Below are 27,918 nucleotides of genomic sequence, written 5' to 3'. Positions count from 1 at the left end.
CCTCCCAAAGTGCTGCGATTACAGGCATGAGCCACCGCTCCTGGCCTCTGAGTTCTTTTTAAGTCCAAAATTTTTTCTTAAATTATATGCCTGTAGAATGGCTTGAAGTAATCCTAATTAGTCATCTTTATTTTGAGAGTACCTAGAAACAAATTAATAGTCAATGCAGACATGTTTTATTGTCCATTTACTTTATCCACCATAAGATCCATAGTCATTATAAGTACTAATCAAATTAATATATATTCCTCCTGTGTCTACAACAGTTTATAATTATTGTATATATTGTAAGATGACTCTTGAAAATATTCTAAGCTTTGTTTCTTCCTGTTTGTGCCTCAAACGGCAACTAAAACAAAATATCTAACAAAATTAAATAAGATAACATTTGTAAAGCATTTAGAAAAGTACTGCACATAGTAAGCACCAAATGTATCAAATTAAAGTATGTAACACAGAGATAACCTTTCATTTTTTCAAAAAGGGATGGGGTATATCTGTATTTACTTGTGTTTGTTGGAATGAAATCGCTGTACCTGTAATAATACATACAAGGTTGTTGACTCAGATTCTGCTAAGAACTCATAGTTCCCAGGGGTATGGGGAAATATATTCATATAGGAATAGGAAATATTGTATCTTTCACTTTACTATTTCCACTTATTTAATATTATTTTATAGCATCAACTTAGACTTCTGGAAGCCCAAAAAAGAAACCAAGAAGTGGTTCTACGTCGCAAAACTGAAGAGGTACAGTAAGCAAGCTGACCATTTGGAAGAAACATTCTGACTTTGAGATAAATGATGTATTTCTATAGACTAAGAGAATGAGTCAACCTTTGCTGCAATTTCAGGTTACAGCTCTTCGTCGGCAAGTAAGACCCATGTCAGATAAAGTGGCTGGGAAAGTTACTCGGAAGCTGAGTTCATCTGATGCCCCTGCTCAGGACACGGGTTCCAGTGCAGCTGCTGTCGAAACAGATGCGTCAAGGACAGGAGCCCAGCAGAAAATGAGAATTCCTGTGGCGAGAGTCCAGGCCTTACCAATGCCAGCAACAAATGGAACCAGGTCTACATAATTCTGTTCCTGCTGATGTAATCTTGGCCGTTAATACTGAATGTTGTACTTAAATGAAAAAATGGCTCATTATTTGGCAGTGCACAATCAAATAAGTGCATAAGTAATTATGCTTGTCTGTTTTATATGATTATAGGAAAAAATATCAGAGGAAAGGATTGACTGGCCGAGTGTTTATTTCCAAGACAGCTCGCATGAAGTGGCAGCTCCTTGAGCGCAGGGTCACAGACATCATCATGCAGAAGATGACCATTTCCAACATGGAGGCGGATATGAATAGACTCCTAAAGGTGTGGAAAATAGAGAGTAGATACGCTCCCCCTTAGCTGACTGTTAATTTTATTCTTCCAATTTTGTTCCCTGGGTAAATTTAACACTTACCAAGTTTTTTTTTTGGGGGGGGGGGGGGGCGGGGCGGTTTGATGGTATTGTATGTAAATAAATGAACATAATTTCTAAAAATCCAACCTGCTATCTCAACAGCAACGGGAGGAACTCACAAAAAGACGAGAGAAACTTTCAAAAAGAAGGGAGAAGATAGTCAAGGAGAATGGAGAGGGAGATAAAAATGTGGCTAGTATCAATGAAGAGATGGAGTCACTGACTGCTAATATAGATTACATCAATGACAGTATTTCTGATTGTCAAGCCAACATAATGCAGATGGAAGAGGCAAAGGTTTGTAATTTTTAAAAAAGCGTAATGGTTTAATGAAAAGTGCTTTTGTATTGTTTATCATTCAAAGCACTTTCAGTTTTTGCATGAAGGTATTTTCTATTTCCTGGTCTAATCTAATGCTTAGGTTTTACATGTATGCCACTTCCTGCTTGCTTTTCAGATTTCTCTGCTGATTGTGTGATAACATTTGTTGTTTATATAACACATGGGTCATCTTTACATCCCACCTTGAATTCTTAACTGCTTAAATGTGTCTTATCTTTTCAACTAAACTCTATGTTTCTTGGGGTAATGATCATATATTGCACTTATCTGAGCATCTCATTAGCTAACCCAATACTAGGAAATAAATATATGAAACAATAAGCTGTTGCCTTCTGTTTTCAGCTCAAAGTAATGGTCATCATATTATGCTGATTTTATACAGGAAGAAGGTGAGACGTTGGATGTTACTGCAGTCATTAATGCTTGCACCCTTACAGAAGCCCGATACCTGCTAGATCACTTCCTGTCAATGGGCATCAATAAGGTAAGATATAACCACACTATTACTGAAAACCTAAGTTTTGACTAATTCATTTTAGTTTTATTATCTTTCTGTAGTAACCCTTTGCTTTGTAATAAGGAAGAAGATTATTCATAATTGGAAAGTATTTCTTTTACCTTTCTTTAGAGTCAGGAAGAGTGAGAAATATTTAGATCAATTTCATTAGCATGTCATCCATTATGTTTGTTTATTAGAGCAGATAAACAACTTAAAGAAGAAATAATTCCCCTTTTGCTTTAACAAAGGAAAAATTAGAAAAAATTTCTCAGCATGCAAACAAATTTGGTATCATAACTAATTTAACATTGATTCTTTACAGATCAAAAGCAAATCAGTAAAGAAAAAATAATTTAATCATTCTCTTATTTTGAATGTAAGTGCTCTAATTTGTCACCTATAAGAAAACCCTGCCCAAATGTTGAAGATGATAATGGTTTCTGACTCACTTTTTTTTTTTTCCATGTTGGGACTGTTAGAGTCTTTCTGTTCTTACGCCATCTCACTTAATTTTCACAATGTGCAAAGAGGTAATTATTATTGATCTCATTTTGCATATGAGGAAACTGAGAATCCAGAAGATAACATCTTGGACAGGTGAACTTGTACATGATCACTAAGCCAGTTACTGGAGGAGCTGGGATGACTCAAGGTCTATCTGATGTCAAAGCCCATATATCATATTCATTTGCTGTTTGATACAGATCTTTGTGTGGTAAATCCTGTTTCGTATGACCTAAGATAATTTTTTGTTGTGTTTCAGGGTCTTCAGGCTGCCCAGAAAGAGGCTCAAATTAAAGTACTGGAAGGTCGACTCAAACAAACAGAAATAACCAGTGCTACCCAAAACCAGCTCTTATTTCATATGTTGAAAGAGAAGGCAGAATTAAATCCTGAGCTAGATGCTTTACTAGGCCATGCTTTACAAGGTAATTTGCACTCGATTTTAGTTAATTGAATTTGCATGATAGCTTTGCTTTTTGAACATGGTATAGTATATCCCTTTCCCCTATGGCTTGACTGAATAGATGCTGTATTTACTCATGCTTTTAATAATTATTCTTTCTTTAATTTGCATGTGTACATTTTGGCGAGGTAATTATTGTCATTCCAAGAAATGATTACCAACTTAAAATGGCTTACTTAACCTTATTAAGCAATTAGTTTTTATGGGCAAAGAAGACCAATCAAGTTTTCGTATTGTTTATCTAAATTACTTAAAATATTAACCAAGTTTCATTACTTTACTCTGCGTATCTCACTGCCTTAAAAATAAATTTATAAGTGTTTGCTATGGCATCTATTCTACATGTAAGTGGTACATAATCTTGTTTTATGTGGGAGTTTTTAACATTGGATCTGTTTTGATTGGAGTATTGCTTTTTGTTTCCTTTTTGCTGTTATTTACACAGATCTAGATAGCGTACCATTAGGTAAGTATGTTTAGCTTTCTGTGTATCCTACAGCTGCATGAATTACTAATTGTTCATGTACACTAATTGTGGTACATCTTATTTTAAAGATTTTTATTGGTGGTCAGGTGGTTTTTGCATGATCTTTTTTGAAATGTATCCATGCCCACAAACACACTAAGTCTTTTATCTTTATTAAACATTTCTGATTTTAAAATCCTTAGATGTGTAAAGAAGTATGCTTTTGTTAGTTGTCTCTTTTATTATTTGAGTTCCAGTTGTGGCTCCAGTTTCATAAACCCCCTGTGTTCTTTCTCTTTCTTATAGAAAAACATAATATATACGTTCTGTTAAAATTTTTAAATATATCTATTAACGTGCATCTATGGTTTTAACCTCATAAATAACTTTCTTCTGTATATATCTTTGGTGTATATATATATATATATATATATTATATATATATATTTACCTGTTTTATTTTTGTAAATTTAAGCACACACTTTTAAATATTGTAAACTGAAGAAAACTATCCAAAGGGTTTTACCTGAACAGGTTGAAACAATATTGGTCAGGCTATTCAAGTACCTGGCATTATAACTAGCACTTTTCCATTCCAAGTGTTATCAAGCATGTTTCTTTGCCTCCTCCTTCCTCTGTCCCACTCACTCTTCCTCTCCCTCCCTCTCTTGCTTCTCCTCCCCAGTGCGTCCTCCTCTTCTTTCCCTCCTCCTCTTCTTTTTTTTATTGTACTTTAATTTATTGTGCCTCCTCCTCTTCTTTCTCTTCCTCCTTCTTTCTCTCCTCCTCCTCTTCTTATCTTTCTCCTCCTTCTTCTTCTTCCTCCTTCTTGTTCTCCTCCTCCTTCTCTTTGTTCTTCTTAGTGGCTCAATTCATAGTAATATATGCTGTCTTTTAACTCGAAAGATAAATTATTTGATGTCTTTATGTGCAGAAGAATATTAAATTGCTAATTTGATGAGCAGTGTTACTGTTTTCCAACTTTCAAACAAATTTCAATTTTCTATAGCTTGAAGAAGGGTCAGAAGCAGAGAGTAGGAACTCATTCAGCTAATGTATCCTATGACTCATGGCAGAAATTTGCTCTAGGGACTGGGGCTCTCTCTAGACGAAAGGAGCTAAATAAAAAGCATGAGATGAGAAAACAATGAAATTTAAACGCACAGAAGCTAGAAAGTCATAGGTACATTGCTTTAAAAATCATTTAGTTGTTCTCCAGTTTTATCACAATCATTGGGCTGGATGCTGGGATTCAAAGATGAGTGAGATGCTGATCTTGTCCTTATGGACTTGATGCCCTACTGAGGCGGAGAGACTATGAACAGATTATGATATATTGCAGTGAAGGCAATGATTGAGATCTGTAGAGTTATGGGAGCACAGAGTGGGACCACCTAACATGAATGGAGGAGTTAATGAAGGCTTTCTGGAGGAGATGACATTTAAGCTAAAACATAAGTGAAGAAAAATAGTTAGCCAGGAAAAAGACGAGGTTGAATTGGGGCCAGAGAGTCGCTCCAGGCAGAGGGGCAGCAAAAGCTAAGGCATCGGAATTTAGCCACACTTTTGTGTGCCTGAGGCCTACAAACAGGTTGATGCTCCAGAGCAGCAAGTTCATGACATGGAATGATGGAACTGAAGGCTAGAGGATGAGCCAGGGCCAGCGCCCCATGCTCACAGGGTTGTACTTTTGTAGCCTTTAAAGAACATCCTTATTTTTCTATATCTGTGTTGGGATCCCCAAGGTCACCACTATCATCAGAGATTTGCTAGAAGACTCACAGGGCTTAGCATATGGTTATATTCATGACTGAGATTTGTGATATCAATGTTCGTAAGGGGAAAAGACACAGATGGACTCTGGAGGAATCTGTGTCCAGGCATTCGTATCTCTCTCCCTCCATAAGAGATCACACAGAGTACTTTCTTTCTCCAGAACAAAAAACACAGCAATATTTGTGCAATGTTTATTTCCAGAAAAGTCCAGTAGACGCTCAGTGCCCAAGGGTTTTACTGGGGAGGGTGACATATGTACCTTCTGTCAGTCTAGACTTCCAGAAGGAAAGCAAGTGTTCAGCATAAGCCGTATTATTTGCACGAAGTTTCTAGTGTACAGTGAGCCACTTTTATTGGCTAACAGTTGACTGGGGATGCTCTGAGAGCTGTTTTCAGATGTCAGCCAAAGTCCAGTTTTCCAAGCAGGCCTTTCTAAGGACAGAGGTCTCAGGGGCTGCAATGTTAAATTTTTAAATATATAATTAGTATACAGAAACTATGTATATGTAACTTTTTAAAAGACTAACTTTAAAGGAAGACTTTTAAAAATCCAACTGTTTGATTAACTTCCAGTGAAGTGAGACTGTGAAACTTTACAATGATATAGATTAACTTTAGGGTATTTGGGAATTTTGTTTTGTCTTTGGCTTTAAAGCTACTGTGATAAGAAAAGAAGCTAACCTTGGGCTAGAGTTTTGTTCTCAGAGTTGAGAGTACAACAGTGAGTTGTTGGTGTGTCCTGCTGCCCAGATAACCATAATGCTTCAGACCAAACTTGGTCCTGAAGAGGGCCTGAGTTGGTGACCATCTGAGTGGGATCCTCTGGGCTCTGGCCAGACTGGTTCTGTCAAGACACCATTCTCTCTAACTAAGGCATACAGGCATACGCAGGAGTTAAGAGCTTTTTATGAAGCACTTGCATGATGTTTAACATTTAATTTCATCACACTGTGCAAGAAAAATACTAGCAAATCTTAGCCTGCTATTAAAACACATGGGAAACAGAGGCTAGGTTTGTCATTTCTTTACAACATAATTTTCTATGTTACTGACTAATTCAGTACCTTAGAACTCAGTTATCTTTTCTGTGAAGCAAGTCCTTGAGCCTCCCTCTAATGAGATACATATTGCCTTCAAAATCACCATTTTTTTCACTTCAGAAAGTAAACCTCTTTGAGTGAGTCCTAGATATGATTCTATTTTAGGTAGTAGTACCAAGTATTACTAAACAATGAGAAAGGAAGAGAACATTTGTGGAGAGAAATGAATCAATTGACTAATGGTGCCATAGTCTACCTGTATTATATAAAATTAAAAATTAAAAGGGGATGAACCCTATATATTTTTCTTTAATGTATATGTTGCTCATAATTTTGTCTTTAGATTTACTGAATGATTTTTATAATAAAATGTATACATTAAAAAAACCTACACCTATGTTAGGGGCTCGCTGGCATTTTAAGTCATTTACTTTCTGTGGCTGTTTTATTTACTGACTTCCTAACAGTTTTATATGTTTAATTCTTCTCCCTTTTCACTAGTCTGCTACAGTTGTTCTGAAATAGCAGTGGTTTATTTGTATTAGTTTACAGAGCTGTTGCATGCAAGCCTATTGTTTTTGTCTTCTGTGTTCATGTGAATGAGCTGCATGCTGATGTGTGACTTCTGAACACCCTCATACACACCTTCTCTCTTTCTATATGAAGGCAAAAATACAAAAATTAAAAAAGGAAAAATATTTAAGTACATTGGCATAACTGATAAAGTATAACAACTGTATTTACACTTTATGTAGTATTGTTGGTTGGCTCAGTACATTAAAGGCGGCTCATGTAGCATTTACTTTATATTTTTAAACAGTGGATTCTTGTATGTTTGGATGGTACAGGATACATACATGACTCTGCAGTATTCATATGTACCCATCTCATTCAAAAGGATATTATTCTTCTACAGTTTACCATTCAAAGTCATGGTTTTCCTATTTGAACATGTTTTACTCATTCTAGAACACACAATCAAAGGAGAGTTTTTAGAAATACTTTTCTACAATTCTGTCTATTTAGATTCAGCTACTAAAACCATCGTGCCCATATTGAGACATTGAGCTATTGTTTATTACAGCCTATGGATTGCAGTCACCATTCAAACCGTGACATGGGGATAATGCTTATATTTTAAACATTTTTTTGTAGAAAATGTAGAGGATAGTACTGATGAGGATGCACCTTTAAACAGCCCAGGATCAGAAGGAAGGTAAGAAGGCCTTTAGAAACAATAGAGTTGACTTATTTACACATTTTAAATACTTTTATCTTGTTGTATCAAACAATTACCATAAAACAGAAATAATTTTCAATCTAATGGCCTAGTGAATAGCACTTAGAAACAGTAAATAGAAACCAAGTTACGCTTAACCATCATAAATTTTAAAATGAAAATATTGAAATATTTAAGGAACATAAATGAATTATTTTAAAATTAATTCATTTTGACTTTAAATATTGTCTTTCTGTATTTCCCATAGGCATATAAATTTTTTGTAGTCGTTGATATAGAGGAGCTATAGTTTTCTATAATAATTTTCTATTTAATCTTGCTCTTAATTATTTATTTGCGTATAGCACGCTGTCTTCAGATCTCATGAAGCTTTGTGGTGAAGTGAAACCTAAGAACAAGGTAAGGAGAACTAAAAGTATCAGGTAAACATGTTTTACACCATTATTTGTTATCACTATTTAACACATAGGTTCAGATTTGACTCTTAATAGATTAGCAAGAGGGCATGGTTTTACTAAAGCTCTTCTTTATTTAGTTTTTTTAATCATATTTCCCTTTAAGTGGTAACTGAAAAAATTTATATTAAAAAATTTCTCTGGCCAGAAATGGTGGCTCATGCCTGTAATTCCAGCACTTTGGGAGGCCGAGGCAGGTGATCACAAGGTCAGGAGATCGAGACCATCCTGGCTAACACGGCGAAAACCTGTCTCTACTAAAAATACAAAAAAAAAAAAAAAAAAAAAATTATCTGGGCATGGTGGTAGGCGCCTGTATTCCCAGCTACTCGGGAGGCTGAGGCAGGAGAATCTCTTGAACCCGGGAGGCGAAGCTTGCAGTGAACCGAGATTGCGCAACTGCACTCCAGCCTGGGCGACAGAGCGAGACTCCGTCTCAAAAAAAAAAAAAACTTCTCCTTGGTGGAAATTGGGCTTTACTGTATTCTTATATTTTTCCCACTAGATAACACGATTATGGAGGGTGATTCTTAAGCTGCTGATTAACTAAATTCTAGACTCTGTAGTGGCATACAATATCAGTCATTTAGATTGGCAGGAGATTTTTTAAATTTTAGCATTCTAGTGTGTTCTTAAGTGTTTCTTATTTAACTGTGCCTTGAGGTGGTTTTAATAATAATCTAATCTGTAATTATTATGTGTTAAAAATTTATGAAGCTATGATGCATATTTGTAGGGTTTTAAAAATGATATAAATTATACATGCAGTTAAATGTGTGAGATAACTATGGTACATGTGGTAGCGTTTGATAGTAGGTGATTTGACTAACAATCATACGATGTTTGAAAACAAAGAATTCTTGCAGTGCTTATTAAATATTGTTGAATGAATGGATTGAATCAGGACCTGAAATAATAATACTGTGCAATGGATAGTATATATTTAAGGCCCACAGTGGTTAATCAGGTAATGCAAATGACTAATTTAGCTGGATATACAACGAACGGTTCATCATTATGATTACCTGGAGAGTACATGCTCCATCTAAAAGGAAAGAGCCACCATCAAGTTTTGCTCATTTTTGCTGTGTGGGAATATGGGCCTAAGGCTACCAGATCCATTTGTTTTTTCAAGAGAATTCTTAAATACAGATTTTTACATAGATTTCGAAGATTATTAAAACACTGGTCAAGCCAATCAAAAAACATCTCCAGGCTCTTAACACATGGTCTTTGAGCTATTGGCTTGGCAACATGTGGTTTGTGTTTTATTATTCTAAGTGTCTAAACAGAAGTTACCAAAACTCAAATAAAACATTCTGCTATGGTTTGGATCTAGTCCTAAGCAAAGGAGAGAATCTCTTAAGATAAATTTTATCTTTCAGGCCCTGAGAAAGCCTATTTAGTTATGCCACTGTGGGACATTAGAGAGAAATGTGAAGTGGTGGCCTAAAGGTCATCTCCTGAAAGAACCACCTGGGTTAAGAATTCCCAAGAAAAATTTCATCTCTGCTCTAGGTTCTTGGCTGTGGAGAGAATTAAGGGTATAAAAAATGGCTACAGGGCTTTCTCTTTTAAAACATTTTCTGAAGTGCTACCTGCTACTCTGTTTGAACTGCTAAGATGCCTGAAAAGGATCTTGTATCATTTCTTTTTTCTTTTCTTTTTCTTTTTTTTTTTTTTTTGAGACAGAGTCTCGCTCTATCGCCCAGGCTGAAGTGCAATGGCGTGATCTCGGCTCACTGCAACCTCCGCCTTCTGGGTTCACACCATTCCCCTGCCTCAGCCTCCCGAGTAGCTGGAACTACAGGCGACTGCCACCATGCCCCAGCTAATTTTTTTGTATTTTTGGTAGAGACGGGGTTTCACCATGTTAGCCAGGATGGTCTCAATCTCCTGACCTCGTGATCCACCTGCCTCAGCCTCCCAAAGTGCTGGGATTACAGGTGTGAGCCACCGCACCCTGCCGGATCTCATATCATTTCTTTTTCATTTATTGAAAAAAATGAAGTTGATTATATATTTTAAATTTGTGTGTACCAGCACTGTGTTAAGAGCTGGGGCTATAAAGCTGAAAAAACAGGTTTGCTCCTTTCTGGAGGCTTATAATCCGGTAAACCACTTGATTATCTGTTAGTACTTTAGTGACATCAACAACTAACTGAGCAATAACCGGATAGTCACTTGGTTGTCAAGAGTAAGGAAAGGAATGCTTATAGTGAGTTTAGATTCTAGGAAAATAACCTTTGCTTGCCTCAGCAGGCTGCCCAAAGCTGATACTAGCTGGTGTTGTCCAGTGGGCAAATTAAACATATATTTAAGGCATCATGGGAAGAGGCTTACAATAATTGAAAAAAAATTGTATTAGAAAAAGAAAGCATGGGAAAAACCAGGATTTAGTTGAGCTTCCCTGCAATTATCTTTTGGTTTAATGTCTTTCTTCTTCTTCTTCTTCTTCTTTTTTTTTTTTTTTAATTATATGTTGAGGGAGCTGGCCGCAAATGGCAGGAGAGCACAGTACTGTTGGAGGCAGACAGCCTGGCTTTGAATCTGGCTTTGCCACTTACTAACTGTATCACCTTGGCCAAATTACTTAGCTTTTTTGCCTCAGTTTCCTCAACTGGGAATTGAGATAATGATATTACCTATCTCCTGCTAATATAATAATGTGTTTGGAACAGTGCCTGGCATATAAGTACAATACAAATGTTGGCTATTATTTTGGCCTCTAAAGGTTTTATCTAGCTATAGCTCTGGCTTGTCACTATCTCACATGCTATGTTTGGCACACCTTCTAGGAAAAGACACGCTAAATGTTTTACCTATTTCAAACTCATATAAATCTCTGTTCTCTAATCAGCTTCTACGCAAGAGTTTGCTCCTGATTGCTTTTCCTTCCATTCTTTGACTAGGCCCGAAGGAGAACCACCACTCAGATGGAATTGCTGTATGCAGATAGCAGTGAACTAGCTTCAGACACTAGTACAGGAGATGCCTCCTTGCCTGGCCCTCTCACACCTGTTGCAGAAGGGCAAGAGATTGGAATGAATACAGAGACAAGTGGTACTTCTGCTAGGGAAAAAGAGCTCTCTCCCCCACCTGGCTTACCTTCTAAGATAGGCAGCATGTAAGTTTGGCCCAGCTACACTAACTTCTTTTCTTTTGGCTTTTAAAAAAAAAGTATGCATGTTGCTAATTTCTTATTTCTATTATTTAAAATTTATATAAATTTGATCTCTGGTTTTCGAAATAATTTGTTAGGTGTTGTCTCCCCTAAGGTATTGGAGAGTTGAAATAATTTAAGATGAGATGTCCTTTGTTGAATTGCTTTGTCTTGTCTCCTAGTTTTAGGATCATTCTTAAGGGTTATAATTTTTATAAAGGCTGACTTATGAATTACAGAAAATACTTATATAGAAATACCTAAATTAAAGTTATACCTATAAAACCATTATATAACTATTATGTATAAACAGAAAGTTTAGACTCTTAAATTTGCTCTAAATTACCTATGTCCTAGTTTTAAGAGTCCTGTCAGGATAGTAAATGTTTGCTGACTCTTTTAAAGAAAAAAGAAAATACCAATTACAAGTTTAATACATTTTGAGCTTTCCTAATTTTTTACCTTGAAGCATATTGCATATTCTGGGATGAGTGTATGCCCCAAAAATATTTTTATTGGTATTATTAAAGATTTGGAGGAGGAAATATTCTCTTTCCTATGATAATCTGAACAAAAAACCTTCTATTCAAAATAACTCTTGCATAGACTATTTTTAATTATTATCTTGAGGACAAAGAAAGATTTTCCCACATAGTCCTGTGTGTGTATGCGTATGTGTATGTGTGTGTTTATATATGTGTACCATGTATGCTTGTGTCTGTTTTGATAGTTATATTAATATTAGATTAGTCATTCACTGGTAAAGATTTTTAACATTATTTTTCAAACTAATCCTCACATGTGGTCTAGCAGATAATTTATGGAATGAGTACATCTCTGCACTGAGGAATATTGCCCCCCCAAAAGTGGCACACACTATATGATCTGTAAATAATACAAAATAACAAACTTTCCAACCTTGAATAGCCATTTTTCATAATATTCTTCATTTTATGAGGATATTTCCATTGTTTTCCATTCAGTAATCCCATCTGCTACCTTTTGTTCCAGAATTAATTTTAATGATGACAGAACTTTCTTGCATGTGCTTGAGGTGGCCTATGTAATTAACTGTTGGATCTGCTGTTAGAGATTGCTAACCAGAATAGTTTATGACTTCATTGCTTTTGTGATAAGATGAGAATAGAAGAAATGCTTTTGGTGAAGGTAGTGATAGAGAACTGAGGTCAGATTTTAGGAACTAGCATGTGTTAGGTATTTAGTCTGTCAGATGAGTGAGACTTTTGGAACTTCAAGACTAAATCTATGGCCTGGAATCCAGATTCAGGTAATCTCTTCTATTTGTCTTTTTACATTTTAAAAATGTATCCTTTATGACAGGTTGTAAAAAATATCTTTTGGGCTCTGCCTCTAAATAACTTACTTTAAAGTTTTCATAAATTCACATGCTTATACTCATATATTTGTAATTCTTTATACATTGTGAGAGTTTGGTCACTCACTTGGTGCAGTAACTCTTATAAGCCATTACTGCGTAACTTTTACTCAAGTGATCCTTATAATTTAAATGATGCAGGATTGCTAAAATGTGATTTCCTGATTAGAAAAATCAAGCACACAAAATTTAATTACATTTAGTTTTCACTTTTAAATAGGAATCATGCAAACCCATTCTGGAAGTCTTGCTGTCTAATTCCTTAGTGGCTTTTTTTCCCCAGATTTTTTTTTTTTTTTTGGCAGTCTTGCTCTGTTGCCCAGACTGGAGTACAGTGATGTGATCTTGGCTCACTGCAGTCTCTGCCTCCTGGCTTCAAGCAATTCTCCTGCCTCAGCCTCCCAAGTAGCTGGGATTACAGGTGTCCACCACCACACTCAGCTAATTTTGGTATTTTTAGTAGAGACAGAGTTTCACCATGTTGTCCAGGCTGGTTTTGAACTCATGACCTCAAGTGATCCACCCACCTCAGCCTCCCAAAGTGTTGGGATTACAGGTGTGAGCCACCATGCCTGGCCCAGACTTTTTTTTCAGTTAAAATTAATTACCACCATATACAAAAATTATTTTCTTGAATTTTTAATTACAAGCAGACATTTGGCATTTAAAATATTTAAGGCAAGAGTACTTTTATTACTAAAATATACATACATACAAATTAAATACTAGCTAAGTAAAATAATTATGTATTTTTGTGTGTGTATGATTACCTATAGAACTATTTTGTGATTGTGTCTCAATATTAATTAATTAAATCTCATTGTTTCTCATATTCTGATATTCTAATATTTTTTGTTCTTACAAAACTATAAAGATAATTTTTCTTCATCTGAAATAAAACTAAATGAAATTAAAACACATCTAAAATATTTGTTATAGCTATTTGGCAGTATATCATTGATATTTATATTCAAAGATAATAAGTTGCTACATATTTAATAACAACACCAATTTAAAAATTATAGTTGCTGAGCTTCCATCAACTAAAAATAACTCATGTAATATTTTCGTATGTTAGTTTTATTTTTTGTTCTCAAGTAATAATCTTTCTCAAGTTCCAGTTATTAACCTATTACAAATTTTAGATTGACTATCTACCAAAGTTGTATGTGCAAATTTAGAAATAGGTAATTAAAGAATCTTCTTTTACTTAGTTCCAGGCAGTCATCTCTATCAGAAAAAAAAATTCCAGAGCCTTCTCCTGTAACAAGGAGAAAGGCATATGAGAAAGCAGAAAAATCAAAGGCCAAGGAACAAAAGCAGTAAGTGACTAATGTTTTTTACCTGCTAGACTGTATTAAATGCCTGCTGCACTTAGATGCTAAAGACAATCATGAAATTATTTTCCAGATTTAGGCTGGCGCTGTGGTTATGACTATTTGACTAATCAAGACAGTCAAGTCAGCTTTTGGCTTGGCTCAGTGGTCTAATATTCTTGGTTATACACATACCTGTAAAAATATTTGAGCACTTGTCCCTGATCATGTCCACTTACTTGCTTGCCAGTTATTTGTGTATATCATTTTAAGAGTTAACATATACTTGAGGTAAGGCTTATTAAGTCTAGATTTCAGATAGTCTTCTATTAATAGAAAAATTTAGAATTAATTTTGACCGTCATTGTAATGTCAGCTAAAACTGATCTTGACCCTACCTCTTTAGAGTGGCTGACAGAAAAACTAATATTTATCATAGGGTGTGTTGTTGTGCCATTTTCTTGTTGCTCTCTCATGTTTACATTGTTGGTATTATCCTCAGTGTTTCTTCTGTGTGTTTTGTGAGGGTTAGTTTACTTATCAGTACATAATATAATCTGATTATCCACTTAACTGGGCATTTACAAATTGCAACAAGACAGCATGCGGAAGTTGATTGGATTAGAACCACTGTTAACCCCTGCCACCTCTCCCTCAGTTTACCTGTTCTGCATGTGACAGGCAGATCTTAGACATGTCCTTGAAAGCATTTATGCGAATTTACATTTAAATATTAGTGAAGTGAATTACTTTAATTTCTTTGACATAAAAATTAATGTGAATGTGTTTGAAAAGAAGTGTTCATTTATTTTCCGTGCCTAAATGGACAATTCTATACCATCCACTACCCTGTGCCAAGATGCACACTCTGTTTTTTTGACCATGGGTTTAGCTGACTTGAACGTCATAGAAATTATCCTTCTTTTTTTTTTTTCTTTTTTTTTTTTTTTTTGAGACAGAGTCTCACTCTGTCACCCAGGCTGGAGTGTAGTGGCGCGATCTCGGCTCACTGCAAACTCTGCCTCCCGGGTTCACGCGATTCTGCTGCCTCAGCCTCCCAAGTAGCTGGGACTACCGGCGCCCGCCACCACGCCCGGCTAATTTTTTTGTATTTTTAGTAGAGATGGGGCTTCACCATGTTAGCCAGGATGGTCTTGATCTCCTGACCTCATGATCTGCCCCCCTCGGCCTCTCAAAGTGCTGGGATTACAGTCGTGAGCCACCGTGCCCGGCTGAAATTATCCTTCTTATCACCCTTGCTTCCTGTACTTAAAGATGTAGTTTGCCTGTTTCTACTGAATTAAATCTCTCAAGAATAATTGGGAAATGGGGATGGAGCACATAAATGATTTAAAAATAGATGAATGAATCAACTGAATAAGCAAACTTCTCGTAAGCTCTCTGGGTCTCTTTCCTCATCTGTAAAGTGAGCAACTTTCTCTTGATTCTAAAATTGTATAATTTTAAATGTGGCTTGCTTTATTTTTATACTGACTTCTGATTTCAGCAGACAGAATCTTCTCTTTAGTGCCATCTTGTGGCCAATGTAACAAAATCCAGTGAAAAGAAATTTTAAAAATTGTTCAGAATGCATTTTATCTTACAAAAAAGGAAGAGAGAAAGGAAAGAAGGAGTTCTCTAATAAAAAGCTTTTTTTTTTTGAAGAGCATGTTTCTTGTAACTTTTCTAACAAATCATAACCAATTAAAGCCACCTACTTAATGTTCTTTTTTTCTTGTAGCTCAGATTCTGGAACTTCAGAGGCTAGTCTTTCACCTCCTTCTTCCCCACCAAGCCGGCCCCGTAATGAACTGAATGTTTTTAATCGTCTTACTGTTTCTCAGGGAAACACATCAGTTCAGCAGGATAAGTAAGTCATTATGGAAAAGAGCCCCAATTATTTATATAATATTCTCAACCTGTCAGTACAGTCTGTAGAAAACATGTAGTCATCTCTGTGTAGGAGATGGAGCCTGACTTGTGAACTCTTGCCATATTTTATGCATCTTTCCAATGGGAAAGGAACCATGCAGCCAAAATTAGAGAAAATTATTTTCCTGCTGAACATTATTCCCTGTTGTAGATTTGTATTGCTATGCCTTCAGCACTTGTCTTGCCTTTTCTTTTACAAGTAAATTAGAACTGAAAAATCCTTGAGACCACTTGATGTTTAAATTTTTGGAGATTCTTCAGCTTCTGTGAGCCCACAAAAGCCTCTAATTTAGATAGCCTGAGTTGGAAAGAGGCAAATTACTTTACTCCTGGGGGATATAACAGTTTACAAAGACCACTGTTACATGTGCAACACGTTATTGTTATCTGATTGTTCTAGACAAGTTCAACACAAAATTTCAATAATTGTGTTCTTGGAATAAAAAATCACCTTTACGGATGGAGAGAGTAGGACTGGGAGTGGGTTGCAGGGGTAGAGAAGTTGGAGGGATGTGGAAAATGTAAATGTCATCAAATTTGAAATGACAGAGTATCCACACATTGAACCAGAATCTCTCTTGCAAGAATGCCACACTAACAATACTGCCATAAGGTATTTATTAGCTCTGACTTGTCTGCTTGGACTTGGAATGATAATGATTGTTTTCTGCTATTGCCACCCTGTATATATCAATAATCTCTAAAATTTATAGGATGCCATTTAGGATCTGTCTGCCTAGCATGTTTAGATCATTTTAAATGGCTCTATAAACTTAGAGAATCATACCATAATTTTTAAAGAATTATAAATATACTTAATTTATGGATAATTCTTTTATTTATGGATCCTTCATTAGATTTTAATGTGGTTTAATTAGTAGAAGATATGTTCTTTAAATTGATATAGGTAGGTAAATATTTTCGTGTGTTATTAAACAAAATACTCTTTAACATTGTCAAATTATTTCTGTCATTAATTGAGAAAAGTTGAACATTAGGAATACTTTTGGGAAGTCAAGTTTCACTAGGTATAGGAAGAGTTGCTAAATTTGTGTCTACCTTGCCCTCACAGTCAGAACATTTTCCGTCAATCTTTTGATAATCTTGACAACCTAATCACAGTTCCATATTTTTTACTGAAATACTTTATGAGCTACCAATAATTTGACTCTGTTATCATCTCTATAAACTAAAATGTAGAATAACTGACTGCTCTACTCTTTCAAAAACTTGCCTACCCCTTTACATTACTTTCTCTGGGGCTCCTTTTTGAAGCTACCATATCCCACTAGCAAGACGTAGATCCCGCACATTGTTTCTCGTTACATTCTATGCCAACACTCACCATATCCTCATTCTCCTCTAGCCTGGTGTACAATCTAAATAGATTTTCATAATAACCAGACTCACTGCAGTCTTGGAGGCCTCAAGGTTGGGCTAACAGGAGTGACTTGTCTATTTTAAAAGCCCACTAAATTACCCCAGCTATTACTAAGATGCTCCCTAGTCAAAAGAACTCAATGTTTTTGAGATAAGTTAAAGCCAAAAGTTATTAAATTTTGAGTGACTTGCTTTCTATGCCAAAACACAATCTATTTGTGTAACTTCAACGTTAGAGTCTATATCTAAAGTAATAATTATCAAGGTGAATAACATTGATCAACAGTTACTGAAATGGGAAAATTTTTCCAGGACTAGTCAAATTAAATGGAGCAAATCTTAAAGTGCAAATCTCATGTACTTGATACTGTTCTCCAAGGCCTAAATTTTAGAAGTGAGGATAGATTTTGTATATCAGTATTAGAAAATTTTAGCCCCCAAAGTCTTGCTAGAAGACATAAATATCAAACTTTTTATGTGACTTAGCTATACTTTAAACATGCTAATATCCAGTGCAAGTAGAAAAGCAGGGCACTATGAAGGAAATGTTTGCTATATATCTGTTATTCATGCTGTTGATTTTGAGTCCAAAGTCAGTGTCCTTACCTGTTGACATCTGTATTCTTTCTCTCATAATTCTAACTCTTTCACTATAGGTCTGATGAAAGTGACTCCTCTCTCTCGGAGGTACACAGGTACTTTCTTTCCTCCCTTTCCTACATTCTGGAATTTCATTGATGTTCTAAAGTGCCTTCCTAGAAATTCTAAGCAAGTCTCATTTTTCTTGCATGCATCACTTGTTGTAAATCATATAAATGCACTAATATTTCTAAACATGATAATTTTAATACCTTTTTGTGATCATTCTTTTAAAGTAATGTTTTTTTTGTATAATCGTTTAAAAATTGTGATACCTGTTTTCTTTCTGTAATCTGAATCTTTTCTTTAAAAGAAATCAAGTTTTATGAATATTAATGTCAAGAAGTTTTCTTATTCTCAACAATTAGGTATTTCTAATGCCTCAAAGTGTGTGAGGTAGAGAAGGTGTTTTTTTTCTTGTTGGTTTAGCAATTTTAAGTAAAAAGATTATATGATTAAAAATAAAAATATGCTAGAGAAAAAAAGCATACTATTATACCAAAAATTAAAAAGAATAAGAAATAAACACTAAGGAAGCATTTTTTTAAATGAATATTTTTAAGAATAGGTACAGCTTTAAAAATAACTGTAATTTTTTTTCATTTTATGGATTTTTCTGGGGGTCCTTAACTTCTCTTTCTCTTTCTCTCTGTCTCATTCCCTTTCACCATTATCATTTTATGTCCTCCCTCTTTGCACTTATCTTCCTTGTTTTATGGCCATTTTGCTGATCATCAGCAGATCCTCCAGAAGGTAGGCAGGGGAAGGGAGAGGAAATTAATTTCATTTCCAGTATCAAAAGACCTTACAGGTTTGCATGGAACAAAAATAAGTGTTTATTTTTTTTCTCCTTCATATCAAATCTGTTGTACAAATTTGCCATATTTAACCTTAAACTTGTTTAAAGTTGATTTTATATTTCAAAATGTGAATAGATTAATTCAAATAGAGAAATACCATGGCTATATGTTTCTAATATCTGTAAGTTTCTATTATCTTTGGTAGTTTATATAAAATATTAATCCTAATATTCTGAATATTTAAGAACATTTTAAAGTATCTAATAAAACACTATGTTTAATACTGAGATTTTTTTTTTTCCTCAAAAGACTGAATAACCAATGACATGAAAACACATAAGAATGAAAAAAAGGCATCCTGATCTCCTGGAAATAACTGTGCCATACATAAGTCACTGGGGCAAATATTTACTGAGCATTTTATGATACTATAACCTTTGACATGACAGAATTGTGTTGAATGTTACATCATTAGGGAAACATTTATTAGATTCTTAGGATAAAGCTTGTAATCTGAAGGAAAGAAACCTTTGGAGACACAGTATTACATCTGAGGGTACTGTTTAGCTTTTTTCTTAAGAAGATTTGTTATTAAATGCACATTGAAAATAGCTCTTAGGCTGTTAACATGAATTGTTTTCTTACAATCAGCTTTTTGATCTATACATACATATATATTTTCTGTTTGAGAATTAACAGTAGCAACCTACTATTCTTTAGAATCATACCTTTTCAATATTTGAAGCAATATGTGTAAATTTGATGGCTTCAGTTCATATCTATGAACCTTAAGGCATCAAAATTTCCAAATGTCAGATTCAGACTTTTGAGTGGGTTTTGCTCCGATTTCAATTTTAATCTGGTTAAATTGTTAGATTACAAATTACTGAGCATTAGTTTCAGTAATCTCAAATTGACACATGTATGCAAATCATGGCATCAGATTTCATAATTATATATCCAGAAATAATAATTCCTTATATCATTTATTGGGATAAGAAACTCCTATCACTCTTGTGATCATTATAACCAGACCCTAAAAATAAATGTTTTTTTCTCCCCAACTCTAAATTTACCTCCTTTAAATTTCCATTCGTTAGTCTTCATCAGCCCTTTTTTCCCTTACCAGAATTAATTTTATATATCTTTTTGTTTATATATGACAGCGCTTCAAATATTCAGCCCTTTTAAATTATGCTGTTGTATCCTCTCTCCAGTAAATGTTCTTTTATCAGCTCAATAGTTTCATCATCTGTTCCTTATGTAATATAGTCTACAGATCCTTCATTCTGCTTCTACTGTTTTGTAAAGACTCCAATTTTTCAATGTTCTTCTTATAATGGGACATCTAAAACTACACCTCATTCCATATATGGCCTACATAGAATGCAGTAAGTCTATCACTGTCTTTCTCCTGAAATATTTATTTCTATTAAACAAATCATTGATAGTGAGTAGGCATATAAAATAAATGAATTTTGTTTCAGTGATTTTTTTCAGGCAATATAATGTCCAGTTCTTTAATATATCCATTTAATAAGCATGCCACTTCTCCCTAGGGCTAGGTAAAGATTGACTAGATACTAAAGATCTTCCAGATCAGCAGTGACCTTGACTTGTTAGGTGTGACTCTTCAACTACCTGTGGAAATACTTTAATAGTTCCATACTTACTCATATTGTCCACAAGAATATCATTTAAAAGTCTTATTGTATGGGCTTTATTAGAGTCAACATATATTGTGAATATGACATTCCCTTAAATTGGTGTCTGTTAACCCTACAAAAAACTTTCCCCATGAGATTGATAAGCCCATGTTATCTTTTGTTGGTGAACATTTATTTTTAAGTGGATAATGATTTGCTTAATGTATTCCTCTTTGAGACTCAACAAGAAGTTGAGTTTCTGAATTCCACATTTTTCCTGCTTTTTGGAAGATCAGGTCTACATATTTTGTCCCTTTTTTTGATCTTTTTGATTTCTTAGAGTACTGACAAGGATTTTGACTACACAATGGCATATACTTTCAAAACCCTATGATAGAATGATTTAAAAACAGAAATACTTGAATTTATTGAATAAATCTCCATTGTCAGCTCTAACTTATCTTGGGCTCACGTTTCTTAATCATTTCTGCCCTCTTGCATCTTGAAGATTATTCTCTTTAATTAAGAAGATGGAAACAAAACAGTTTTCCTTTATCCCTATATTTGTCCTAATATTATGCCATTGTCTTACATAATGGATATAATTCAACATAATTTGAAGCATATAATGCTTTGAGCGAAGGTACATTTGACTGTTTGTCATGTCTTAATTCATTATCATCTTTAGCCTCCCCAACACCATTATTTTAATTCAGACCCTCTCTTAAACTCCTTTGGGAGAGGGACAATGTTTTGTTAATCTCTACATTTCCATAGTACATTGCCCAGTGCCATAAAGCAGAAACTACAAAAATATCAAATTTATGAGAAAGCTCCCTAAAGAGCTTCATTGATTTTTAATTTTTTATTTTAAATTTTTGCAGGTACATAGTAGATGTATATTTATGGAGTACATGAGATGTTTGGATACAGACATGCAATGCACAATAATCATATCATGGAGAATGGGGTAGCCATCCCCTCAAGCAATTATCCTTTGTGTTACAAACAATCCAATTACATTCTTTTAGTAGTTTTAAAATGTACAATTATTATCAACTATAGTCATCCTGTTGGGCTATCAAACAGTAGCTCTTACTTTATTCTTTCTATTATTTTTGTACCCATTAAACATCCCCACCTCTCCCAACCCCCACTACCCTACCCAGCCTCTGGTAACCATCCTTCTACTCTCTATGTCCATGAGTTCAATTGTTTGATTTTTAGATCCCATAAATAAGTGAGAATATCCAATGTTTCTCTTTCTGTGCCTGGCTTATTTTACTTAACTTAATGATCTCCAGTTCTGTCTATGCTGTTGCAAATGATATGATCTCATTCTTTTTTATGGCTAAATAGTACTCCATTGTGTGTATGTACATTTTCTTTATCCATTCACTGTTATTTTAAATTCTTATTCTTTTAAAGTTTTCTTTGAGATTGTCAGTTCTTTAAGTTGTTGATCTTTTTAACCCATTGTCCCTTTAGAATTTCTGTTCATTCAATTATTCCTATCTTCAATTTTTGTTTGAAACCTGCTTTCTTAGTATTTTAGGTGGCATATATGTTACACTTTCTCCAGCATGTTCCTTTACACCCCAGCTTGACGTAGAATTATGTCTTCCTGTTATTTGTCATTTCTGCTTCTTCCTTATTGGTCAGAATTCAGTACACTCAAATAATTCCCATTGTGGCTTCATTAAACCTTGGAGAGATGACATTATTAATGAGAAAATCTAGATGTATTATAGTCTTTGCTGTTTGCAGAATGCAGCTGTTAGCAGATGCCTGATTAGTTGATATACTCCATCACTATTATTATTTCACACTTTGTCCTTTTGCTTAAGAGAGCAGTCTGGATTTTGTTACTAATTACTTACAAAGACTTCTTCAAGTTAGGGAAAAAAAAAACAAAACTAGTTTCATGATATAGTCTCATGATACTGAAGCGAGTCTTCGTTTGTTTGTTTTTTCCCCACCTTAGAGGCATAATCAACCCATTTCCTGCTTCAAAAGGAATCAGAGCTTTTCCACTTCAGTGTATTCACATAGCTGAAGGGCATACAAAAGCTGTGCTCTGTGTGGATTCTACTGATGATCTCCTCTTCACTGGATCAAAAGGTGCTAGTAATCTAATGCAGATATTTAATAGCTTTTTTTTAAAAAGAATTACATTTTTAACATGCTCTAAAAAACTGTCAAACTATTTAAGGCCAGAAAGAATCGGATAATCTGGTTCAACCCCTGAATGTAAAATATATAAAATTATTGCATAGTTGAGCAGCAAGTAAAACTTCTGTTGATGTTTTGTGAATACAGTGGTGACAGAATACATCTCTCTACAGTATTTGGGCATGTACTGCATGTAGGGTCCTGAATTTTGAAATGCAGGTTATATAAAAATCTATAAAAGGCTATTTAAATATACAATATGGGAAAGAGATAAGATGCATAGCAGGCCGGGCGCGGTGGCTCACGCTTGTAATCCCAGCACTTTGGGAGGCCGAGGCGGGCGGATCACGAGGTCAGGAGATCGAGACCACGGTGAAACCCCGTCTCTACTAAAAATTCAAAAAAAAATTAGCCGGGCGTAGTGGCGGGCGCCTGTAGTCCCAGCTACTCGGAGAGGCTGAGACAGGAGAATGGCGTGAACCCGGGAGGTGGAGCTTGCAGTGAGCCGAGAGCGCGCCACTGCACTCCAGCCTGGGCGACAGAGCGAGACTCCGTCTCAAAAAAAAAAAAAAAAAAAAAAAAAAAGATGCGTAGCAACCACTATTTCTGCAACACTTACTACATATCAGGGGCTATGCTAGGCAATATACTGGTATATCTCACCTAATTCTCACAACAATCTCAATGAGATACATGTTGCATCCTCATTTTGTAAACAAAGAAACTCAGGATTCAAGTGAATAAATACTTTTCTCAGGTAAATTTAGCTAGTAAGTGGAAGAACCAGGATTAGAAACCTAGGTATACCGTTCTCCAATCCTGCACTCTTAACCCCTTTGGTACAATTGCAAGTAACTGGAAACCAGCTATAAATGCTTTGAAGAGTTATAGACTAAGAGTTTTGGGGTTCTGGAAAAGGGAGGAATTATGCTCAGCTATAAGAAACAAGGAAGGCTTTGAGAAGGAGTCATTTAGGATGTACCTTATAGGACGGTTTGGATATTTACAGGTAGGAAGGAATAATCGAGATTACAGAATAACATAAGCAGAGACATGAAGATAAAAGTGGAGCATGTTTGGAAACTAATTCTAGTTGGGTTGAAAAATGGAATATGTATAAGAGAAGTGCTGATCGTTGAGGCTAGAAAGGTGAAAAGCAAACATGTACAGGAATTCAGGGAGCTAGTGAAAGTTTTTAGCATTTAGGGATAGTCCAAGATTCACTTTAATCAGCAAATATTTATTGCTCATTGTCTATGAACGAAGTATAAGATCCCAGCTAGAACTTATGAATTGAGAGTAAAAGTAAAGAAATTCCCCAATTAAAAAAACATATGTTCTTTGAAAATACTGTACTTTTCTAATGATTCAAATTAAATGTTTCTCGCCAGTATAATTAGACATTCAACATATCAGAAAAAGAAAAAGAATAGTTCTGTGATTATGTTTTTGGGTCAAAAATAAAAATACAATTTATCAATCATTGACCCTTGGGGGGAAAAATGTGTGTATATTTACTAGTGTAGAGAATGTTGTGAGGAGGTAGGAGTATGATCAGAGAAGAATGTTTTGAAGAGGCTGATCTGAGACTGCCATTCTAAATTCAGCGGCAATATGAAGCAAGACTCTTTTGGTATGACCATTTCAAAATTTTTCATAAATAGTTTTTCAATACCACATGATACGTACACCAGACATCCCAGACTTTTATCTGACCCTTTACACATACCTTGTCTTTGAGCCTGTTGCAGAGGGTCAAGGATGAAGTTAGGATCCTTGTTGTACGTTAATTACTATTTTCATTTCTTTCCCATAGAAGAAAAATTATTTAAATAATTTTTATTGTTAAGAGAACCTAAAGTAGTTCATATTAACAGTGTTTTCTTTTTTTTATGTGTTCATTTTAGATCGGACTTGTAAAGTATGGAATCTGGTGACTGGGCAGGAAATAATGTCACTGGGGGGTCATCCCAACAATGTCGTGTCTGTAAAATACTGTAATTACACCAGTTTGGTCTTCACTGTATCAACATCTTATATTAAGGTGTGGGATATCAGAGATTCAGCAAAGTGCATTCGAACACTAACGTAAGTAACTTGAAGACCTATAGCATAAAGGAGGAATAGCTCTTCTTTTTTTTGTTTTTTTTTTGTTTTACAAAATATAAGAAAAGAGAGGACTATAAATGCATTTTAATTTTTGTATACCTGTCCACTTCCCAGAGGATATTAAAGTGTTCACAAAGAAAAGCACAGATAAAATAAGAGGGGGGAAAATTTGACAAATGAAATACAAGAGCCTGGTATTAAACAGAAAGGGATAAGCCATATTTGATCGGTGACTAAGTATACATTTCATATTTTCTCCCTCCCAAATATAAGGTATTACATTTTCATACTATTTCTTACTTGATAGAGTTCAATGTTTTATATTACTTGCTTACCATTCCTTGGGAAATGGCTGAAATCAGCATGGTAGGCAGTGAAGAAGTACTTACAACTTTTAATTAACAGAGATTGAAAAGCTGAGAGTGTTTTTTAAGGACTGAGACTGCTTTGGTGTGAGTACAAATTTCATAACTGCAGGTTATGTTGGATAATTGGAGGATGAATTTGTTTTTTCTGTGCTCAAGAGTGTAAAACAAGTGATTCTTTTTGCTGTGATATTGATGAATTATTTTAATAATCAAAATTGACGTAAACTCGGTAATCATTTAAATGAGAGAAGGGAGCATAAGAAAGGTTAATTTTTACTAATTTGTAGAGATAGTAGAGGCTATTTTTAAGTGCTGCTTTGTAATTTGAGAACTACTTTATTATTCTTTGTACTGAATACAAGTCTTGAAACTTGTAGAAAAATAATACTATTATATCGTATATTAAGATATAATATATCTTATGGTAGAATTTACCAATTCAATTGAATCACTGAAGTTAAATTTGAAAAGATTGATTATGGCTTAATATTTTAGAAGTTAGCTAAGAAAATGTTTCAAAATTTAAAAAAAATTTCACCTAGAATTTATCTGAATAGGCATACGTTATGTTTAAGGCCTTAGATACTCCATCTATGATTGGGTTAAAATAAATGAAAACTGCAAATAATTCAAAAGGTCTCCATTGTCTTTAATCCAGAAAGGCAATTCTTATACACAAAAGAGTATTGGTAAGCCTGGCCCTTGGGTGGAGGGGGGTGGTGCTTCTGGAAGCTGTAGGAAAATGAATTACTTTTGTGGCAACGTATCATTTGTTGATTTTTTTTTTTTTTTTTTTTTGAGACGGAGTCTTGCTCTGTCTTCCAGGGTGGAGGGCAGTGGTGCAATCTCGGCTCACTGCCACCCCCACCTCCCAGGTTCAAGTGATTCTCCTGCCTCAGCCTCCTGAGTAGCTGGGATTACAGGCACGCACCACCACCCCCAGCTAATTTTTGTATTTTTAGTAGTATTTTAGTATTTTTAGTAGAGACGGGACTTCACCATGTTGGCCAGGCTGGACTCAAACTCCTGACCTCAGGTGATCCACCCACCTCGGCCTCCATAGTGCTGGGATTACAGGCGTGAGCCACTACACCCAGCCATTTGTTGATTTTTTTATGTTTAACATTAAAAAAAATCTAATCTTTTCCGAAAGATGTTTTAGTCCTTCCTAACTCAGGGCCTGGAATTACTTAGTATACCAAGTAAGAGTTTTAAACCATGTAATCTTATTTTATTCATTCATAATCTTACTTTATTTATTAATCTCTTCACTTACCAAATAATTATTTATATGCACCAACTCTGTGTTAGGTGCTGTGCTAGGTAATATACATATAGTGACAAAAGGACACTGCTCTTGTTGTTGCCTACAGCCAGTTTCCTGGGAATTCAAGGAATTCTAAGCCAAACCCAAGTCCAGAAATGTGACTTTTTTGCTTTGTTTGTATCTCCTAAGGTCTTCAGGTCAAGTTACTCTTGGAGATGCTTGTTCTGCAAGTACCAGTCGAACAGTAGCTATTCCTTCTGGAGAGAACCAGATCAATCAAATTGCCCTAAACCCAACTGGCACCTTCCTCTATGCTGCTTCCGGAAATGCTGTCAGAATGTGGGATCTTAAAAGGTAGATACTTTTAAGAAAACGTACCTCTTGCCTATGGCAAATACAACTTCAGACATTAATAATATTAGTGCATGTGAAATCCAATTTTTATGACCCCAGAAGTTAATGTAAAATCATAGGCTTTTTTATTCAGCATAGTACCTCTAAATGTCTCTTGTGTCCTTATTCACAAACTGACAATTTTCTCTTTTTTTTAATCTCCGTTGCTGGGGAAAATAAGTATATGGGGGAAAAATAAAATTGAAACATTGCAATTTCTTAATATTTGCCTACAAGTCATGTTGTTTACTAGGAAGAGGCCAAGATTCTCATCCTAGTTTCACCAGCACTCTTGTTAATTTCTTGCAACATCGTTTAAGCATCTTATATCTTAAATTTTTTCATTTATAAAATTAATTTAACAACTTTGGGCATAAAGTCCTCACAGAATTTTTGTGAATATAAAATAAAATATATGTAATCTATGAAGTAATAAGAAGATAAAATAGTTAAAAAGAAAAAAGATAAATTAAAATTTAAGGCATTATATCTTTCATTCGATTTTTATTTCCTATGAAGTGTGAACTCTTTTCCTTTAGTTGAGTGTTTATGTTAGCTTGTTTTCTAGTTCTTAAAATTTTGGCAGCAAGGAAACTTTCACTTATTAGTTAACAAATATTTATTCAACCCAAATATGTCAGGCATTGCACCAACAGTGTGGTGAGTACTAGGAATAAAGACAGAGCAAGACAAATGTTGCTGGTCTTGAACTCCTGGGCTCGAATGCTCTTGCCACCTAAGCCTCCCAAAGTGCTAGGATTATAGGCAGGAGCCACTGTGCCCAACCTACCTTCTTAGAGCTCATCTTATAATGGAGGATAAAGGCCATTAAACAGGCTATTACAGGATTCTTAGTAACATTTCCAGTTCAGGTAATATGGGGTGCCTCTCATCCAGAAGGGATTTGCCAATGGTAAATCAAATGGATGTTTTTTTGAAAAACATTGAGAAAAACTAGTGTTATAATTTATAACATTTAAAGCATGTTAAAGTATGACTGGCAAAGTATAATAAACATAATTTATAGATAAATAGATAAGAGAAAAAGCAGGGTCCTAACTACTGTATTATAAACAAAATGTAGAAAATTAAA

The 27,918-nt window shown here is 34.9% G+C and overlaps 1 protein-coding gene and 1 long non-coding RNA gene across 12 annotated transcripts in view; one reads left to right on the top strand and one right to left on the bottom strand.

Moving 5' to 3' along the window:
• Window positions 1-27,918, top strand: part of KIF21A (kinesin family member 21A) — a 155,464-nt gene that overhangs the window by 114,899 nt on the left and 12,647 nt on the right. For 2 of the 11 annotated variants that reach the window (XM_032173695.2, XM_032173691.2), the window contains 17 exons: window positions 682-750; window positions 855-1,069; window positions 1,215-1,368; window positions 1,562-1,756; window positions 2,184-2,285; window positions 3,064-3,229; window positions 3,713-3,733; window positions 7,705-7,765; window positions 8,134-8,188; window positions 11,157-11,371; window positions 14,018-14,125; window positions 15,861-15,989; window positions 18,088-18,126; window positions 18,812-18,823; window positions 22,501-22,637; window positions 24,596-24,776; window positions 26,622-26,786. In XM_032173695.2, the coding sequence (XP_032029586.1) occupies window positions 682-750; window positions 855-1,069; window positions 1,215-1,368; window positions 1,562-1,756; window positions 2,184-2,285; window positions 3,064-3,229; window positions 3,713-3,733; window positions 7,705-7,765; window positions 8,134-8,188; window positions 11,157-11,371; window positions 14,018-14,125; window positions 15,861-15,989; window positions 18,088-18,126; window positions 18,812-18,823; window positions 22,501-22,637; window positions 24,596-24,776; window positions 26,622-26,786 (2,024 nt within the window). Of the gene's footprint in view, window positions 1-681; window positions 751-854; window positions 1,070-1,214; window positions 1,369-1,561; window positions 1,757-2,183; window positions 2,286-3,063; window positions 3,230-3,712; window positions 3,734-7,704; window positions 7,766-8,133; window positions 8,189-11,156; window positions 11,372-14,017; window positions 14,126-15,860; window positions 15,990-18,087; window positions 18,127-18,808; window positions 18,824-22,500; window positions 22,638-24,595; window positions 24,777-26,621; window positions 26,787-27,918 lie in introns of all 11 variants that reach the window. The other 9 variants (XM_032173694.2, XM_032173690.2, XM_032173703.2 and 6 more) reach the window with 7 other exon arrangements.
• Window positions 5,104-22,567, bottom strand: LOC131380956 (uncharacterized). Its single transcript, XR_009209282.1, has 3 exons — window positions 22,496-22,567; window positions 18,038-18,133; window positions 5,104-5,963 (listed from the first exon to the last, which is right to left on the bottom strand). It is a non-coding gene; the product is annotated as an uncharacterized LOC131380956 (long non-coding RNA).

The sequence above is a fragment of the Hylobates moloch genome, unplaced genomic scaffold (genome assembly GCF_009828535.3).
Source record: "Hylobates moloch isolate HMO894 unplaced genomic scaffold, HMol_V3 SCAFFOLD_13, whole genome shotgun sequence".
Classification (NCBI taxonomy): Eukaryota; Metazoa; Chordata; class Mammalia; order Primates; family Hylobatidae; genus Hylobates; species Hylobates moloch.
This window is presented reverse-complemented; position numbering and strand designations above follow the sequence as displayed.